The 21,139-nt window shown below is 36.2% G+C and overlaps 2 protein-coding genes across 3 annotated transcripts; one reads left to right on the forward strand and one right to left on the reverse strand.

Annotated features, from left to right (window-relative positions):
* The first annotated feature begins 1,206 nt into the window (after window positions 1–1,206).
* Window positions 1,207–5,187, forward strand: LOC120153955. Of its 2 annotated transcripts, none has more exons than XM_039165813.1 (3): window positions 1,207–1,541; window positions 4,487–4,578; window positions 4,790–5,187. In XM_039165813.1, exons 1-3 carry the CDS (start codon window positions 1,277–1,279, stop codon window positions 4,931–4,933), a joined length of 501 nt encoding a protein of 166 aa, XP_039021744.1. In that variant the 5' UTR covers window positions 1,207–1,276; the 3' UTR covers window positions 4,934–5,187. The 2 variants fall into 2 exon arrangements, with proteins under 2 accessions (XP_039021744.1, XP_039021743.1); XM_039165812.1 differs by having other exon boundaries at window positions 1,208–1,541; window positions 4,487–4,587.
* A 152-nt stretch (window positions 5,188–5,339) lies between these two features.
* LOC120153977 (tyrosine-specific transport protein-like) lies at window positions 5,340–7,929 on the reverse strand. The gene is made up of 9 exons (XM_039165835.1): window positions 7,911–7,929; window positions 7,726–7,880; window positions 7,388–7,607; window positions 6,910–7,306; window positions 6,595–6,732; window positions 6,334–6,493; window positions 6,094–6,238; window positions 5,742–5,915; window positions 5,340–5,602 (listed from the first exon to the last, which is right to left on the reverse strand). The coding sequence occupies exons 2-9, from the start codon at window positions 7,851–7,853 to the stop codon at window positions 5,402–5,404; spliced, it is 1,563 nt and encodes a 520-aa protein (XP_039021766.1). The 5' UTR covers window positions 7,854–7,880; window positions 7,911–7,929; the 3' UTR covers window positions 5,340–5,401.
* Window positions 7,930–21,139: the final 13,210 nt, after the last annotated feature.

Consider the following 21,139-nt stretch of genomic DNA (forward strand, 5'->3'; position numbering starts at 1 on the left):
ACGAATCCAAGAAGAATTTAAAGGAGAAGAAGGAGATATTTGAATCTGTTTAATGCCAAGAGGAAGTGGTGTTGTTGGTAGTTGAGGTTATGGACGGTGTGGGGGTAGTGGAATGGTGGAGAGTTTATTGGAAATAGGGTTGAACATGGCCCTGCAAAATAAAAATAATAATAATAATAATAATATTAAATAATAATAATAAATAAATAAAATAAATCCCAGACAAAAACAACACATTTCTTTGTACTTTATTTTTGTTTCCAATAATATGGTGGTACATGTATTATTTAAAGCAACAAATTGATAGAATATGTAATTATTGAGGAATAATTTTTTAATTATCATGTCAACACTTCAGTTAAATGTTAACGATCATTAACTTGGTTAAAATTGAAAGATCGATGAAAAAAAATAATTATACATTTTGGCCGTAATAAAAATAAGGATAAACTACAAGTTTAGTACCTAAACTATAACTTTTATTCTATTTTGGTATCTAAAGTTTATTTTTTCAAAATCATACCTAAACATTTAATTTAGGTTTTAATTCGATACATTGCCATTTGAAAAATTAACAGAACTGATGATATGATGATTTTTTTCAATGATGATGTAACATTATATTATGGTGACACCTCAACATCGTCGATAAGTTTTTAACGATTGGGGTGCTAAAATGAAACATTAACTAAACATAAATATAATTATGAAAAAGAATTTAAATATTAAAATAGAACAAAAATAATAATTTAGTTATAAATATATAGTTTATCTAAAAATAACTTTATATCCTCGTTTAGTCCCAAATTTTTTCAAGGATCATATATTAAAAAAAATGAGTAAAGAAGGTTCAAACTTAAAAAGAAAAAAAGCCCCTAGTTTCTTGATTTTAAAAAAAGTCTTAATATAAAAATAAATGCTTAAATTATTTTTGGTTTTTAAATTATAATATTAATATTTTTAAAAATTCTTTTTTAAAATTTTATATGTGTAAATTGTATCAAATAATGGTCAAATTTAAAGGCTATTACATTTTAAATACATAAAAAGATAACGTTAAAAATATTAAAAATCTATTCTTAACAAAAAAAAAAATTATTTAACACTCAAAATTAATTTAAAATATAATTTATACTCTATTAATCCAAAAAAGGGAGAAGGTTGGGAAAAGTCCTTATAACGTGATGGTCAATTCGCTATTTGCCGTTTTGCCATTTTCTTCTTCATTGGCAGAAAAGTTTAGGAAGAACTGCGCGGGCGAGCGAGAGACAGAGAGATGCATCTATGGCCATCAGTAAGACTAAGAGATTCATTCAAAATTGCTTATTTAAGGAAACTTGAATGGAACCTCCATCGAATGAAATTAGAGAAACAATCTTCTTCTTCCCCAAAGACTCCAAACAACCAGCAAAATCTCTTAAATGACCAAGAACCTGTCGAGTCCAACTCTGCTTCTTCTGAATGCTGTGCTAGTTTTACTGCGATCTGTAGAGAGATTTTCATGGTCCTTTCTTGCTGTTACTGCTGCTTCTGCTGTGGAGGTAACTCTCAATTTCTCCCCCTTTGACTTTTCCCCCAGGAAACTTTGGTTGAAAGTTTAGCTATTTTAGTATGGGGGTTTGATTTTATTTTGGATTATGGTGCTTCTAGACCTGTGTTTTTGAGTTTACTCGATTTTGGTGTCTTCTTGTAGTTCGTGGTCTGCCATCTTTCTTGTTGATTTGCGAGGTTTAGTTAATGCTTGGGTTATATGGAAATGGAATCTTTGAATCCATAGCATTTTAATAATTCCAACTTAGAAATTCAGTACATATTGTCTTGATTAGTTGTTAACAAATCTCTTTATGTTTCTGTCTTGAACTGGAAGCCTTACAGCAAGTTAATTTACCCTCTTTTCTTGACATATTACTTAAATTAAATTGACCAGTCATTCAAATAGAGTGATGGATCATATTGCTTCAGCCTTATCTCTTGATGATGATACTGCTAATAATCTTTGCGTTCGGAATTAAGTGTGGTATAATCATATTGCTTGGTATTCCGAGCCTGCGAAAAATGAGTTATGTTTGGTACACTCTTAACCTTGAATTGTTGATAAAATGAATCCTTGAAATTTATACCACACTTAGTTTCATATATGAATCCTTGACTGAGTATGTTTATCATGTGGTTTGACAATAAGAAGTTAAAGAGGGACCGATATTAACGTTTATCATGAGCCGATACACCGTCGGTCTTGAACTTTGAAAAATTGTAACTTTTCAAGTTTCCATCTCTTTTCCTTTGTGCTACTGTTTAGTTAGCTTCGGCAAGAATCAAAGGTATCAGCAAAAACTTGTTTCTATATGTTCAGTTATAACTTTTCAAAATCAGTAACGCGGCTTTACCTGCCACCAAACTCAAGAAACCCGAAAGATACTGTGAAGTTTTGCTTCCACTGAAGCATATCAACTTTTAGTGATGATCTTTATTTCACATTTTTACTGGCCCATGTCCTTATGGTTTCTGGAATTGCTTTCGAATTTCGCTACTCAAATCATGTTTCTCATCGATGGATGCCATGGCCGGCTTTCCTAGCTCTCTTTATAACCGGTTTATATATGTGTGCTCTTTCATTTCATGTTTCCTTTGTATATATGCATCTTCTCTTGTTTCTACATGCCGTGATTCGTTACTATCGCCTAACGTTTTGAATGACCGCATTCAGCTTCTCATTTGAAACTTAGTTCTCAATTATCTCCTAAAACTAACGAAGAACGAGAGTCTATGGCAAAAGTTTCATATGCTAATGCAGTTGGGAGCTTGATGTATGCAATGGTGTGTACGTGTCCTGACATTTCACAAGCAGTTGGAGTTGTGAGCAGGTACATGCATGATCCTGGAGAAGGACATTGGCAAGCTGTGAAATAGATTCTACGATATCTCCAACAAACCGTGGATGTTGGTTTAGTTTTTGAACAGGATGAAACACTTGGTCAGTGTGTGGTTGGATATGTTGATTCCGATTATGCTGGTGATTTGGATAAGCGTCGATCAACTACTAGGTATATGTTTACTCTTGCTAAAGCCTCAGTAAGTTGGAAGTCTACATTGCAATCTACGGTGGCCTTGTCTACTACAGAGGCAGAATACATGGCAGTTTCAAAGGCTGTAAAGGAAGCAATTTGACTTAACGGGTTGATGGAAGACTTGAGAGTTGTTCAAAGTCACATTAGTCTCTATTGTGACAGTCAGAGCGCTATTCACTTAGCGAAAAATCAAGTCTACCATTCAAGGACTAAGCATATCGACGTGAGGTATCACTTTGTGCGGGAGGTCTTTGAAGAATGAAATATTCTACTTCAGAAAATTGCGACATCAGAAAATCCTGCAGATATGATGACCAAGGTGGTAATAGTAATAAAGTTCAATCATTGTTTGAACTCGATTAACATTCTGAAAGTATGAACACCTTCGGGTGTGTGGTGCTTGTGAGCTCAATTAGAGGCACTACAAATTTGAGGAGTTGAAAAAGTTGAGTAGGCTTGGTAATTTCAAACCAAGGTGGAGATTTGTTAGATTTGGCTTGAAATTAAGTTGGCAAGTTGGAAATTTCATCTTGGTTGGTGGCCAACTTATTAGAAATTTCATCTTGGTTGGTGGCCAAACTTTGAACGTGGGAATTTCATATTTGGTGGCTAACTTATACACATTGGAAAATTCTTTGGTAGGTGCCCAACTTATTTTTCATCCCTAAAATATTAGGTTATTTATAAGTTTAGTTCTTAAAACTCAAAACTATAAATAGACCTAAGTATTTCATTAGAAATCATCCCAAAAACAAGTTCTCTCTTTCTCTTGTATTCTTCATTCTCCCACTTTGTGAATTCTAAAGATTTCCATTTGTTGTAATATTTGTTGATAGTGAAGTTATCATCCGGTGTGGTGCCCGAGGAGTAGACGATATTCTCGTCGAACCTCGTAAATTTGGTGTGTTCTCTCCTTTATTGTTTTTATTCGGTTTTTTCCATTGTGTTTCAATATTCAATAGTTTGACAGGTTTATCCTCTGTACAACCTTTGGTGGTTTTGATATTGACATTTTAGGTCAATTTTAAAACTACGTTCGTGTGGGAAATAACCCGATTTCCCCAACAGATGCAATCTGTTTAAGAATGATAAGATGTCAGTTTCTATGTTGATTCCATTTATTTGTTTATAGGGTACATTAGGGATTTATAGAACACATTTTGCACGCTTGATCTCACCTGATAAAGAGACTTGAATCATATAAACACGTGCAAGCATGCGTGACTTTGTGCAAGCTACGTGATAATTTTTGTTTGCTTATTAGGCTACGTCCATTTGGTGAATGCTTAGATGTGAACTAAACATAGACGAGAAGTTGATTTGACAATCATGGTTGCTGTTCCAATAGTAGTAGTCATTGCGTTTTTTTTTTGGGTGGGGAGGATTCAATGTCAGCTCACTTCTGTTTTTTCCTTCAGCAAAAATGGCTGGACTAAGACAGGCCAAAGAAGAGGCAGAGAAAGAGATTGCTGAATATCATGCTCAAGTAGAGTATGAGTTTCAGAAGAAGGTAGCTGAGGTGTGAATTCGTAAATTTTATCATTTAGTCTGTTTCAATGACACAGCAATGTGCTGAAAATCTATATATGAGCAACTGATCTTTTTACTGAATATATCTGTTGCCTAATTTATCTTAGTTAAATAATTTCTGTAAATCTTCTGGATTTATGTGTGTTAATTAAAATTCTGATTCTTATCCATGTTTGTGGACTGTCATACAGAGCAGCGGAGACTCGGGGGAAAATGTGAAACGGCTGGAGATCGAAACAGATGCAAAGATCAATCACTTGAAGAATGAAGCTGCAAGGATATCTCATGATGTTGTACGGATGCTTTTGAAAAATATGACAACTGTGAGAAACTAGGGATTCTCCATGAAGAATGACGGTTTAGTCGTCTACAACCTTCAATCAGTTCCTGTATGATTATGTCGAAACTCAGAGGTCATGCTTGGGAACAATTTAATGTCATTATTTATCGTTTTTTGTTATTTTAGTTGTGCCATGTTCTGGCTGATCATCTTCCTGTTCTGAAATAATGTTCATTGTGTGCTCCCAAAGAAATTGTTTCTCTTCAGTATTTTCTGGACTTGAGCTCAGCTCTCTATGGTTTAATGGATTCATTGACACCTTTATGTAAATGATTGAAATTTGTTTGTCCATGTAGCAATATTTCTTCCACTTTGTTCAAATAGATGGAACTTGAAATGAGTTCATATGATTGAAAGGAAATGCAGGTAGATACTAAAGGAGAGACCGGTATGATGGAAAGTGATCAATAGGGAATTAGTTCTATTAGATATTATTATTTTTACAATTTACAAATTAATCCAATCATTGAGATAACTGCAATGCCAAGAAATCATGTAGAATTTGCTCCACAATTAAACCACAGGCAAATAACCCAACTCCCAGAATTGCAGGCTTAGGCATTGTTAACGCCTTCTCATTAGAGCCGTCACCTTCTCTGGTTTCCATGGCCCAAGCCATTGCCGGTGGAAGAACTCCATACAGCATCGTCATACAGTAACCCCCCTGCATCGATGTCCCAGAAACAGATAATGAAGCTAACCTTGGGTTTTCTATTACATGGATTTTTCGTAGAACTTAGTGCTTGAAGTTCTACATCCTAATACTGTTATTGAATTCATATATGGCTTCAGTTTGAACTTACAGCAATATCTGTAGCAGCAGAGAAGGCATCTGGAACTGTTGTTGAGACTAAAAGTGTTGGAGCGACCACCATTGCCATTGCTGTGAGCCTGGTTTTGTTTCTCCCCCACCAATTTGTCTGTGCTGAGGGTTTGTCTGGTTCCTGCTGTATCTCATCCCCTGCCAGTGGCGTTATCTGCATAGATTTAAAAGAGTGAGTGTTGGCACAGGGTTAAGTACCAAACTCAGGTATCTCTTCATGTATTTGGAGGATCATATTCTCGTATTCATGTCCAGAAATGCATCGGATACGGGTGTTTTATACCCGATACTTTCGACATAAGGAGAATCGTAGCAACATAAATCAGAGCAACCTGTGCCGAAGAAGAATTCCATGACAGGTCCTTAAGCTGCTCCTTAAAGAACTCCGAGAAGCCGAGGAGGGTGCCGATCATTGATGTTCCCACGGCTAGAAGTGAAAATGCTTCTACCATAAATGAAACTCCACTCCATTTTACCCTGAAAAAGAAGTAAATTCACCTGCCAAATCAGCAAATTCATCTGACTATATGAATCATCCACAACAATCCTAAAGGAATCTGTGTTTGACATACCTCGTAAGCAGCTCAACAGGATCAACAATTTGATCAGGTTGTGTTGGGAGGCCAAGTGCAATAGCATCCCAAACAAACAATGCCAACAACGGAACGGCGCTTCCAAGCAAAACCGAAGCCCTTAATCGAGTAAGGTCACTGCCTAAATAAGCACAAAGAACTGCAACAAGTAATGAAATAATAAACCAAGAGACATTGTAACCCCGTGCTTGGAAAATCTGAAGCTTCAACTTAAAACAATCGAGATTTTTTCTTTATGACCTGGTGCAATGTCATGATAAACCAAAGAAAATATCATAACAGGAATGGTAGCCGGAACTTTCCCCCAATCACCATTTCCCTCCAGGCCTGACCATCCTCCAAATACCACTGCTAACCCTTCAATTGTCATTAATAAGCCTGTTCACATCAGCAAAGATAAAATTATAAATGTTATTCAAAACTCGGGTATGAGTGTCATATACGAATATTTTCAGTTGTATTTAGAAGGTCCTTAGAAGATCATATCCTCGTACATGATATCTATAAATAGATGTCAAGTAACCCAACAGTCTAACAATTGGTCCAAAATCATACCTATCATGGAAATAGTGAGCCATTGGTTAACGAGATCAGTGGTTTGAGTCCCACCAACAGAGATGAGAATGGTGAAAATTGCAGTGAACAGGAAGCCAGAAACTGGTTCAGAAAGATTGATCAAATGGAAAAGGATGTCCCCAGATTTAGAACTATAAGCAATCATCGAAATGTAACCCAAGAAAACATAGGTAATAGTGGCCAAATTTCCACCCCAATCTCCAAGTGTCTGTTGTGCCATTGTCCTTATGGAAATCACATCCAATTCACCCTCTTCTTCATCCTCCTCCTCCTTCGTTTTCCTCCTTAAAACAACATTTACTTCAATGAGCAAAAGTGCTTCAATTAGCAAAAATGCCCAGCAAACTACCAAGGATATTGAACTTGGAACCAGGCCCTGCAGTGTAAAAGGAGACTTCTAAATACAGTTTCTATCTAAGAAGTTACTCACAAAAGGAGAAAAATGAAAGCAATTTACAGCAGGAGAGGCCTTTTGAGGGAGAGCAAGAATCCCGGAACCAATACTGGTGCCAATAATAAGAGCAACCGCCCCTGCGATGGTTCCTCTTTTTCCAGCTCCATCGACAGCCTTGTCTTCCACTTTTATAACACTTTCTCCTTTTGTGACATGGATTTTGTGGTTCATCCATGGGGTTTTCTTCTTTTGCAGCCATAGACGAACACAAGGATGCTTCTTGCTGCCAAGACCAACCCCTCAAAAAACATGGATGAGGAAACGGGAAACTGGTGTCCATGTATAGAGGAAAATCTAAATGAAATGGTAAGTGACAATCAGAAGGGGAAAGTCATACATACATATCGACATTGATGCAAGCTGTGTCTTTTCTTTGGAGAAGAATTGCAGACTTGAAAATTATTGGGGCGTTTTTTATTGGAGCTTTGGGCCTCGGTGAAGAAGATGAAGTCATGCACTTGGTATCCATGGAAGAAAGGAGAGTGATATGAAGAAAGGAGAGTGATATGAATGAGTGGAGTATATGAATAAATGCAAGATTCTGCTCCCAGATTTTTGTGAACTTCCTTGGATATTTTTGGACTAAATATGCTTTTTTTCTTAATAATTAGGATATTTCATTATCAACAAACGTGTGATGACTGAATAAATACGGTTATAATTATCAAAAATAAAATATAACAATGATTGTTTAGAGATAATTTGATAAACAAAATCATTAACAAATGAAATAATTAACTACATAAATTAAAACACTAATACTTTTGGGCATTAGACATGAAGGAGAGAAATTGAAGAATAACCAAAATAACCAACGGAAAAAACAATCTCCTCTTAATAAGAGTCTCATCTAGCATATATATGCGATAACTGATGAACCGTCTTGTAAAAACGAACGAAGGATTCAGACATCGAAAAAGCAATCAACCATGTATGTAGGGAAAATAAAAGATCGAGAAAAAGACCAATAAAAAATTTACACCAAAAATCCAAAAATACCAATAATCATGATACTATTTATAAAAAAAAGATAAAAGAAATTATCATTATAAATACGATAAATTAAAACTAAAAATGATATAATTGTGGTCAGAGCCATGAACAAAGATTTTAAAAACCGCTTTGCAATTTTATAACTTCCGCAGAGAAATTTGTAGCTTCCGCTTTGTAAATATTCTTTGAATTGCCTTTTTAACCAAGTATTAGTTTCAATTTGATTTCTCCATTACAATGCACACCATGCACGTTCGTTTTTAATTCAATGATGTATGAATTGTTAATTTTAATTAAAATTTTAAAAATGTTAAGAAATTTAATTAATTAAAAAAATGATCAAATCAAACAATTTAATTAAAGACTTTTATTATTAATTCAGTTTACCAATTAATATTTGTTTGGTTTCATTATTTTTTAAAAGCATAATTATATGGTTAGATTTTTTAAATCATTGACAACGTATAGATCTTATAGACATTATAATTTGAATTTAAAATCTAAAGAGATAATAATATTTCCTTTAACCATTAATGTCACTTTACGAGTTCAAACGCAATGAGAATAGATCCAAATATTATTGTTCATGATTATTAGAATATTCATTTCCCAAAAAGGGGATGATTAGAATAATCAATGGTTGCACACTGGGCTTGAACTTGAAGTCATGCCTTGTAGACATCATCTTTCATAGGGGAAGTTCAAATGCTTGGGAGGTCAATTCATCTACATTTAAGTCGTGCTACTTATTCAGATATTTAAATTATATAGATTCTCAATTAAAGGATTTTTAATTAATTATAAAAATATAATATATTTTACCACCGGGGAATTATTTCTAACGTTCCTTTCGTGAATTGTTTTAAGACCCTTGTTTATCAATTTCCCAAATCAGTTGTCGCGGATTTTTCTTATATATTCTGAGACCTAGCACTGAAATATATGTCAAACATTTTGTTTTAAACGAATAGTCCATGGTACATAGGTAACACCTTAAACTAAACTAATACGACACATAGTCGCTTTTCTTTAATTTCTCATTTAATAAGCATATATAAAACCATTTTGAATAAGATAATTTCAACCATAATGTATATAATAAAATGTACATCGGGAGTTTCCAAAATAAGTATGTCAAAATAATACAATCCAACATTTCAAAATAAAGTTATGACTCTAATATATAAAGAGAAAATCGCCTCAGTGACCAAAAATGCCTTATAATATACGATTTTAACAAACTTTTTTTGGATTTGCCAAAATGACCAACAAAATCGCAACGCGAAATAAAAATCGCAACGCGATCCCCAGAATCGCAAATCAGTTTCCAAAATCGCAACGCGATTCTTGAAAATCGCAATGCGATAGTACAAATTCGCATTGCGATTTTCCAGAATCGCAACGCGAATATGAAAATCGCAACGCGAACACATAAATCGCAACGCGTATCCGTAAACCGCAACGTGTATCCGTAAATAGCAACGCGTATCCGTAAATCGCAATGCGTATCCGTAAATCGCAACGATAATCCGTAAATCGCAACGAGAATCTGTAAATCGCAACGATAATCCGTAAATCGCAACGAGAATCTGTAAATCACAACACTGAAATTTTGGGTATATAACTACGCAACAGCAGCAAATCATAAACTAAATCCCTAAATCGCAACTCATTCCATCTCCATCTATCACTCTCTCCGGCGACATCCGTTCCTATATCCAACGACATCCTTCCCAATCCGGCAACAGGTTTTAGTTTCGCAGCTCGTCTGTTTAGTAAATTAATTTACAACCATGAAATCATCTAATGTTGATCATGTTTGGATAGATTTGTGTTTTAGAGGATCATGGGATAATGTTCATGGTGTTTTACAATATATGCCTTTACCCATGAATCTTCAACTAAAATTGTCTTTACAAAAGTTAACTTATGAAACTCTAATGCTACGTGTTTCAAAGAAATTGAATTTAGAGTCCCTAAGTGGATTTAGGCTATCTTATCAGAGAAATGGTAAAGTTTATTTGTTAACCGACAATGAAGATGTTGAACGATTCATTGCTTACATTAGTGTTTCACAAGATGATGTTACATTGTATGTTGTTGAACCAAGAAGTAGTATTGTTGGGTCAGTAGCGGGTAGTAATCAACTAAGTTTTTCTCAAAATCCCAATCAACTTTCAGCACCAAATTCCGGTTTTCGTATTGACCAGTTAGACGATGATGAGCCAACAGAAAAAATTGTGAGTACTAGTCAGTATTCGAAATTTGGTCTTGGTCAATATCCGGACTTTGATATTGGTCAATACACGGATTTTGATGATGTTTCAGAAGAAGAAACAGACCCTGCGTGTAATGATTTTGATATTGGTCAATACCCGAATTTTGATGATGAAACAGCCGTTGCCGAAGAAGGTATTGTTGATGATAATGAGGAGGAAGTTACGACTGTGAATGAACATGTTGAACATCCATTCTGTAATTCATATAATCCTGAAGAAGAAAAAGAAGAAGAAAAAGTCCCCGAAGAAAAGAAAATGCCACGGGCGTATAACTGGAATATGCCAGAATTACTTCAGATACCGGAAGAAGAGTTGGTAAAGAAAGCAGTTGATTGTTACACAAAAGTTATTCGTATCAAGAAAGATGATTGTTTTAATACAAAGGAAGACTTGAAGATAGCTTTGTATACGAAATGTGTGGAAGATGGCTATCAACTAAAAGTTAACAAATCAAGCAAAGATCGTTTCGAAACAAGGTGTATGATTGACAAAAACTGTACGTGGCGTATGATTGCAAAGAGAATAAAAGATTGTGAAATGTTTCAAGTTAGGACTTTTATTGATAAACATACATGTTCAAGAACCCAAGTTTTTCCTCACCATAGACAGGCAAACAAAAAGGTGTTGGGTGGTTTTCTGGCTGAGTTAATGTTTTTGAATGGCAGGGTATATCGGGGACATGAAATTATGACTGACATGAATGCTCGGTTCAAGATTAGTATATCATATTCTCAAGCTTGGAGAGCCAAATGTTATGCCTTGGAATTGTTGAGGGGGTCGCTAGAAGCATCGTTTGCCCAACTGCCGGCTTATTGTCACAATTTAAAGCTGAAAAATCCTGGGTCGGTAACTCATATCAAAACAGATAGAGATGGACACTTTGAGTTGCTGTTTATCGCCATTGGTGCTACGGTTAGTAAATCAATATAATTTTGTTGACTCATTTTTGTTAGTTACATGCATTTCACATTTAAATGATTATATTTTTTGTGTATATTATTTTGTAGATTCGTTCGTTTATTACTTGCATGCGCCCAGTTATTATAGTTGACGGAGCACATTTGAAAGGTCGATACCTTGGAGTAAACTTATTAGCAGTAGCCATGGATGCTAACAATGGGATATTGCCAATAGCTTACGGGGTTGGCAAATCTGAAACCTCTGATTCATGGACATGGTTTATGGGGCATCTTAGGGATTGCATAGGTCCTATTAGCAATCTGACAATCATATCTGATAGGGCAAACTCAATTGACAACGATGTTAGAAGGTGTTTCCCAGATGCTTTTCATGGACTTTGTGGTGTTCATTTGTATAGAAATCTAAAATCAAGGTCTGCTGGTATAAAAAAGCACAAATGGACATACTGGAAGGCTGTAAAAGCTTATCGGGAAGTGGATTTCAATAAGCATATAAATTGTTTAAGACGTGTTTTTCCTCAGTGTGCTCAAACACTAGAAGATGTCGGGTTTGAAAGATGGTCAAGGGTACATCAACTTGGAGCAAGATATGGTTTCATGACGTCTAATAGTGCAGAATCAATCAACGCTCTAAGTCGTCATTCCCGGAAATTACCCATTACTATGTTAATGGAGTTTTTTCGAGCCTCTATTCAACAGTGGTACTACAAGAAAAGAAACCATGCAGGTATTATTTATTTGAATTCGTAACTTATCATATTTATATATTTTACTAAGTATTGTTTATTTAAATTTACAGGAACATTGGAACATCGTGTTACACCATGGACTGAAAAAAAGATAACGAAACGTGTTGTGAAGTCAACGTCATGGAGAGTTGAACCATGTTCAAACACTTTGTTTCAAGTACTGGATAATAACTTAAATGGGCTAGTCGATCTAAATGCAAAGACGTGTAGTTGTATGAAATGGCAAACATCTGGTTATCCGTGTGGCCATGTTATAAAAGTTGCTCTTCATTTAAACCAAGATGATTCAAGCGCATACGCTATGGATTGCTACACTACAGAAGTTTATCGACAGACTTATGCCGAGATTGTCTTCCACATCCTTCTGAGTGGGACATACCAGATGACTTACAAACAGTTTTGCCACCAGCCATGGACAGAAGGCTACCTGGCCGACCAAAAAGTCACGATCGTATACCGTCTAAGGGTGAAGAGAAGAAGAGATCGACATGTAGTCGGTGCAAGGAAAGTGGTCATACAAGGTTGACATGTGGATCACCAGTGCCATCACAATCATCTTTTCCTCTACCAAAATATGGATCCTCATCAAAATCCAAAGCTCATATGGTGTCAAGCAAAAGGCAATCATCTTTAAAATCCCAATCACAACTGGCTTCACCTTTTGGGACTGTTAACTTAGGTGATTTTTAAATGCAAACGTTGTATTATGTGGATTTTATGTGTGAACTTTTAACATTTTCAGTTGAATTAATGACTCAGGCCAACCATTTTGACTTAACCAACTCTTGTTATTCAGTTGTTATCACTTATTAGGCATGCATTTGACTATCGCAACACGGAAATTACAATCGCAACGAGAGAATCGCAATGCGAAATGAAAATCCCAACATGAAAATCGCAATGCGGAAATTAAAATCGCAATGCGAAATGAAAATCGCAATGCGAAATGAAAATCGCAATGCGAAATGAAAATCGCAACGAGAGAATCGCAATGCGTAAATGAAAATCGCAATGCGAAATGAAAATCGCAATGCGAAATGAAAATCGCATTGCGATTCTCTCGTTGCGATTTTCATTTCCGCATTACGATTTTCATTTCGCATTGCGATTCTCTCGTTGCGATTTTCATTTTGCATTGCGATTTTCATTTCCGCATTGCGATAGTCATTTTTGCCTTCAACATAATGCAGATTGAAATCAACAAAATCAACCATTACATTTCAATCAATTAAACAAGCACAAATAAGAATTATGTTCGCATCAATTACACAAATCAACTTTTACAAATCATCTTTTACAAATCAATTAAACAATCAAAAAATAAGCAATAATTCTTATTTCCAATCATCTACTATTGAATCAACTTTTACAAATCAATTAAACAATCAAAAAACAATCAATTAAACTATTGAATCAACTTTTGCAGCCATACATCATTTTCACGCAGTTCACTTCTGAGATTAACCTGCAGAAACCAAACATTTGCTCAAACAACACTTTCTACACATCTAAAACCTACAAACAGCAAATTATTGAATTCTAGGTACTTAACCAAACATTTTCAAACCAAAAGTCTATAAACTTACCAATTGTTTATGGACATTTTTATAACGCGGATGCAGGTAGGCAGCGTCTCGTATATATCGATTTAGCCATATAATGCCGAAACCACAAGCCTACTGCAGCTCTATCTCTATCGGTGGGAGGTAGATACTTGGTGCTTCCCGTCGTCAAACGCTCCAACGCCAAGCATACGAGAGGACCACAATCTCATCTGGCTCCTTCCGTTTGTTGTGGCGCGGTCTCGTCTCTAATAACTGTAATATTGAGCTTCTTTGGCTTCTTGTTCCCAGAACGAGTCCAATAATTGATCGCATCCAAGAATTTAGCCAAATGAGAGCTCCATCCCTTAATAATATCTCTTAAATCAGCCAATGATATGTAATTTATCATGCTGTCATACACTATTGTCTTAAGGGATGGGAGCTGAAGCTCGACGAGAATCCAATGTTTACGTTCCAAAACAGGGATAAACACCTGCAATCATAAGTAATAATTCATTCATTTGCGCACTTATTTCATAAAACCTTTAAACTCAATCTAAAATAAATACTAACCTTATCGACCTCCCACCATGCAGGATAAAGTTTAGCTTGTCCATTGCCCAAATCAAATGATTCATCTCGTTGATTCTTCAAGTGAACGGCGTTAAAAGACGTCGGCATAATTGTATATCGTATATTTTTATTTTTCTTAAGTTTTCTTATTATTAGAAGACGTGTCACCCACGCATCGATATGCTGTTTTACAAAAAAAGACATATATTAGTGACTTACATAAATTTAAAAAAAATTAATCAAATTGAAATATAAGAAAAATATAAGACTTACCCCCCATCGAAATAGCCATTGTCTTCGACCCCTAATAATACGCCCCACCAAGACCGATCAAGCAACAAATAGATATCATCGGTGAACTTGCATATGTCAGTGAAACACCCCTGGCTGCGCTCATGTAGATAAAAATCAACTGCGGTCTTAGCCCAAAGGGTGTTATCCAGAATTGTGTCTGGTAGTTGTCTCCTCTCCACTTTCGATACCGGAATGGTACTGGCCGGTAACTTATACGAGAGCCAACTCTCATCCATTATGTCCGGCACGTCAGAGGGTTTCTCAAGAAGCCTACATATGACGCCATGTGAATCGGGCTCTTGAATGGTGGGAGGGACCTCTTCAATGATGACAGTGGCCTCTTGAACGGTGGGAGGGGACTCTCGAGGAATGATAGGGGGGGCCTCTTCAACGATAGGAGTGGACTCTTGAGGGATGACAGGCGAGTCGGGCTTCTTCTTGCGGTGTCTTCACACTATTGGGGTGTACGGAGACTTAATAGCACGTGCACACTGTCTGATGCGTGAACTCCGTCGTGCAAGCATAACCCGACGTAAAGCATCCACTCTATCGGGCCGCTAAATAATTAAATACAAAAATCAGTAAATAAACAGACATGATATTTAAACAGTGAAAACAAAGACAAATATGTTTCAAACTTGCATTGTATTCACCCAAGTCATTATTCTATCATAGTTCACAAAATGCATCAGATAACAAAGAAAAATATGTTTCAAACTAATACCCTGAAGTTAGTATTTGTCTTTGTTTTGTCTATTGGTTGAAGTAATGCAATCCATTCAAGTTTCAATTTGCAGAAGAAGAAATAGTTTACTTTCGCAACACGAAACTTAAAATCGCAACGCGAAACCAAAATCGCAACGCGAACTGAAAATCGCAACGACAGAATCGCAATGCGAAATGAAAATCGCAACGAGAGAATCGCAACGCGAAATGAAAATCGCAATGCGATTTTGGTTTCGCGTTGCGATTTTGTCGTTGCGATTTTGGTTTCGCGTTGCGATTCTGTCGTTGCGATTTTCATTTCACGTTGCGATTCTCTCGTTGCGATTTTAAGTTTCGTGTTGCGAAAGTAAACTATTTCTTCTTCTGCAAATTGAAACTTGAATGGATTGCATTCCTTCAACCAATAGACAAAACAAAGACAAATACTGACTTCATGGTATTAGTTTAGCAGAATTGGCAGCAACCGAACAAATTTACTTTCAACCAAAAGACAAAACAAAGACAAATACTATTTCACAGTGTTAAAGAATACACAGTTTAGCAGAATTGGCAGCAACCGAATAAATTTACTAAGCAATCTAAGTGAAATGGCTAATCTAAGTGAAATTATGAGTAAATTTATCATTAAGTTAAATATGGAAAATCTTAAACTTACCTCGTTGCGTAGAGTATGAACCTCATTCTACAACGATACTATCATCTCACGTAGAGCGGCAACCTCACCACGTAAAGTTGACACCTCCACACGCCATGCACCATCGTTATCGCGTAGAGTACCGATCTCCTCACGCAAGGCATTGACCTCATCACGTAACTCATCCCGTGGAGGTGGAGAACAAGGAGATAAATGTCGTGGCCTCTTTACCGGTCGCCTATCATGAGGTGATGGTGGAGAAGAGGCTCGATGATGTGACGGGATAGGTGATGGCTCTCGTTCTAGAGGTGTATAGTCGGGTCGATCGGGTGATGGCTCTGGGTGAGGTGATGGCTCTCGAATTGGAGGAAGTGGATGCTGCTCATCATCCGTGCCATCAAAAAAACTCTGACTAGCTTGCCACCAATCAGTGGCAAGCTCTTCCTCCGTGGGTGTCAGTCTTTGTAATGGAATGTTGGCCTCCTAACAATATAAAAACTCAAACAAAGTTAAACGTCTACTATTAATAACTTGTTTATATATTATATGAAAGTATTTGTGTTAACTTACATTATTTATTGTCGCATATGGTATTAAGTCTTCCCAATCCAACTGATTTTTCCTCTTCCAGGAAATAGCCCTGGGAATATCATTTGACGTTTTTATTGCATATGTACGCATGCTGGGGAAAGCCTCGAATATCCAAATCTACAAACAATATAATAACAAAATTAGTAATTGTTAAATAAGTAATTATAATTTTAGAAACATTATATAGAAATTCTTACCTTAAAGGCCCAAACAAAGCCTGACAAAGTGTATTTCGACCCATCGCCACGCAAACTTTTGCGGTCATCAAAGGCAGTAGACAACTTAGTCCAGGTAGCTTTCCATATATACGAACCCCACGGAAACAGATTCCATGCATTCAGGTCCTCTACCAATATTATTAGCTCCCGAGGAATAGGTTGTCTGGCCTCTCTGCCTAAAAAGCCGGCATACACAAGTAGTAGAAGGCATACTCGGACAACATCGACGTCATCCATCCGAGTGAAACCATCTTTCTTATTAAACAATTTCTTCAGGTCGTCGACGTGTAGGTTCGGCTTCTCCATTGACTCATCCGGAAAAACCCGGGATAACCATGATGGGCGGGCGATATGACGAGTGTACCGGCCTACATCATCGTGTCCGAATCGTAGACCAGTGATTAAGCAGAACTCCTTCCGCCCAAAACAAGTATACGCTGGTGGAAAATGAAACCATATCTCTTCCTCACCACGTTGTATACTGTCGGGTAGATTTGATGTCATGGTCTGAAGCCACAAATGGGTCAAATTAGCATCTCCACCCGGATGCTGTACTCTCAGCCATGGCCCGAAGCAGGTTTCCTCAAACAATTGTCTTTGTGCAGGTGAAAGCTTCGAAGCAATTGTAGTGGCTAGGCTAACTTTATTCCTTAATGTCAATGAAGCCGAAAAAAAATTCTACAAAAACAATAAACATACCAAGTTAGATATACCAAAAACTACACTGTGAAGATATATCAAAAACAATAAACATAAAAAGTAGTAGTTTATTCTTGAAACTAAAATTTGCAACACTGTTTTGTTTTTTGGTTGAAATGAAAATCGCAACGAGAGAATGACTGTCGCAACGAGAGAAATGAAAATCGCAACGAGAGAATCGCAACGCGAAATGAAAATCGCAATGCGATTTTGGTTTCGCGTTGCGATTCTCTCGTTGTGATTTTCATTTCGCGTTGCGATTCTCTCGTTGCGATTTTCATTTCTCTCGTTGCAGATAGTCATTTTCACGTTGCGATTTTCATTTCTCTCGTTGCGACTCTTCTGCAAATTGAAACTTGAATGGATTGCATTACTTCAACCAAAAGACAGAACAAAGACAAACACAAATACTAACTTGAAAATCGCAACGAGAGAATAGCAACGCGAAATGAAAATCGCAACGAGAGAATCGTAACGCGAAATGAAATCTAAGTGAAATGGTTAATCTATTATTGAAATGACCAGTAAACTTATCATCAGTTTCAATATGAAAAACCTACAATAATGCAAAAATTTCAAAATAAAAATAATTAAAAAAACTAACCCTCGGAGGTTGGTTTTCCATTTCTGAATATTGTGAGGGATTTCTGACCGTGAATGGTTGTGAGGGATTTCGCCGGAGATGGGGACGGAAATCTTCGGAGATGGGGACGGATTTCGCCGTAGAGAGTGAGAGATGGAGATGGGACTGAGTTGTGATTTTAGGTTTTAGGTTTATGAGTTGCGATTACGGGATTTTGTCTTAATATTCGTTTTTGTAATTTGAAAATAAAATACGCGTAGCGATTATAATGGCGCTTTAAAAATCGCGTTGCGATTTTACGTATTGTCGTTGCGATTTACGGATACGCGTTGCGATATACGGATATGCATTGCGATTTACGGATACGCGTTGCGATTTACAGATACACGTTGCGATTTACGGATACGCGTTGCGATTTATGTGTTCGCGTTGCGATTCTGGAAAATCGCAATGCGAATTTGTACTATCGCATTGCGATTTTCAAGAATCGCATTGCGATTTTGGAAACTGATTTGCGATTCTGGGGATCGCGTTGCGATTTTTATTTCGCGTTGCGATTTTGTTGGTCATTTTGGCAAATCCAAAAAAAGTTGGTTAAAATCGTATATTATAAGGCATTTTTGGTCACTGAGACGATTTTCTCATATATAAAAGGGTCTACAAATGATACATGCCCACAAAAGAGAGTAAACTTGAGATGTACTTCGCTTCACACTCGGTCTGGAAAGCTACTGCTCAAAAGGCTCTTTCTAAATACTTGTACGAAAACAAATTCTGAATGTTGAGCTCTCTAGCCTAGTGCAACACTAACAACTAAACCATATTAAAAGTGTTCCTTAAATGCTCATGATATGCAGTGTAATGCAACAGTGAGTAGACTCTTATACTTTACTCTCTATTTTAGAGTAGATATCATGGTACGACTGTGGGTTCTACATCTCGGAGCTCATAAACCCCTCTAGTCTACTGAGGATAAGACCCAAAATCTCTAAATCGAATATAACACCCTCAACTAATTCATCCCTCACGAGTGTTGGACCTCCACTAGTTAGTCAGCTTAAAGTGCCTTGCGCACTACCTAAGTATATCTAGACAATATTATATCTTGACACCAATATCTTTACAAAAGAAACTCGGGTATCTCGTCGTTTCCCGAGCATCAATCAATGCTAGTGTTATGTTTCCCTAATTGATCTCATTTCTTGTGTGTTTGATTATTAACTTCTTCTCACTTATAGTTTTATTAATAGTAATTATCGAGTTATTAGAAAACCTCATTATATCTTAAAATGCCTTGGGATTAATACCCAAAAAAATGTACGATAGTATTGATACTAGACCTCTCGATATCTGCACTAACCTTGAGTATCGATATCGGGATAGATTTTATTTTGCCTAGATCGGAATTTGACCTTCACACACTTTATGATGAAATGCTATGAAGTGGCTTCCATCACTTTTGCTGTTGTTTTCCATTGTGTAGACATATATTTTTCGTACATATTTATAAATATATCTATATATAGCAAATATATCACATATATTTATAGTTTTATCGTATAGTACATATTTTTATACAGTACATATGATATTACACTATATAGCACCAGAACCTGCCTCACGCGATTGGCGCAAAACTGAGGCTAGTTTCACGTCAAACTTCAGATCAATGGCAGCCTCGAAAATTCCGGCGCAATCTTAGCTCTCTTCGCTCACCTCTCCCTCACGTATCTCAACCATTTCAACCACCCTCGAGAATCCGGCTAGAATCCCTGAATATCTGGCAGATGCAACCTTCCAACGTCTATATATGTGCTTATATAAATCATAAGCAATGTCCAACAAGGGGAAGGAGGAAGCATTCCGTAAAAGCAAAAGCAAATAACAGAGGGGTGAAAAATCATCCGAACAGGAGCATTCGAACCAGAAAAAAATATATCGAAAAAAAGAGATACACAAGATTGTTCGGGGGGAGAATCATACAAAACCGAGGGGGAAAGGAATCCTGAAAAAATCAAAATATCTGAACGTGAGAAGAGAAGTTTGCGAAAAAAGAATCAAAGCACTAAAACGGCGAACAAACCTTTAAACTCCGTGCAAGCTAGCGTCCGGTAGAGGATATCTAGGTTTGAAGAAGGCAAAGACGTGATCGTTCAAGCTAGGAGAGGCACCTAAAAAAAACCTTTGCATATCTTCTCCCTTTGCGTCAGAAGCAAGTCCCGGCTTGCTCCATGCGGTTTCGTTCTGGTTCGAGGCCCATCTTCAGTTGTCTAGCGGCATTCCAACTTCCGATTTGTTTACTGGTTTGTTTTCGACAAATTTCCTATTGTGGGGTGGTCTAATCTTTTTTTTTAGCACAAAATACTGTCTTTGAAACCTCGCAAATCCAATTGAAAATTTAACTTGTCTTTTACGGACAATGGTTTTGGATCGACTAGCGAATCGGATCGGTTAACGAACATGTCATGTTATCAGTTTACTTGTTCAACCGGTCGAAATAATCGGACGAAGTCATAATTATTTAAAAAATTAAACAAAAATATCAAAAATATTTAATAAAAAATAATCACAAGTCATATTTAAAGCAAGTCATAACATATATAAGTTAAAAACCATAAAATCAAGTGAAACAAAATGATTCAAATTAACTATAACATAATATTTAAGGTAAAACATATTAAATAATAAATATAATTATATAACTATAATTAAAAAATAAATTTGGGATTAAAAAAATCATAACAAAATGATATTGTTTGATTTAATTTTTTTTAAAAATAATCTCACATGTTTAAGAAACATAGAAGAGCATCTAAAAGTCTAAATAGTAAAAATATGAAAACAAAACAATCTTATATTGCTAAAAAAACATAGAAGCGCATCACAGTTAACTTATATAAATAATAGAGGTAATTTGGCATTCAAAATCATGGAGCCTTTTGGTGAGCATTG

The sequence above is a fragment of the Hibiscus syriacus genome, unplaced genomic scaffold, assembly GCF_006381635.1.
Source record: "Hibiscus syriacus cultivar Baekdansim isolate YM2019G1 unplaced genomic scaffold, ASM638163v2 tig00111105_pilon, whole genome shotgun sequence".
Classification (NCBI taxonomy): Eukaryota; Viridiplantae; Streptophyta; class Magnoliopsida; order Malvales; family Malvaceae; genus Hibiscus; species Hibiscus syriacus.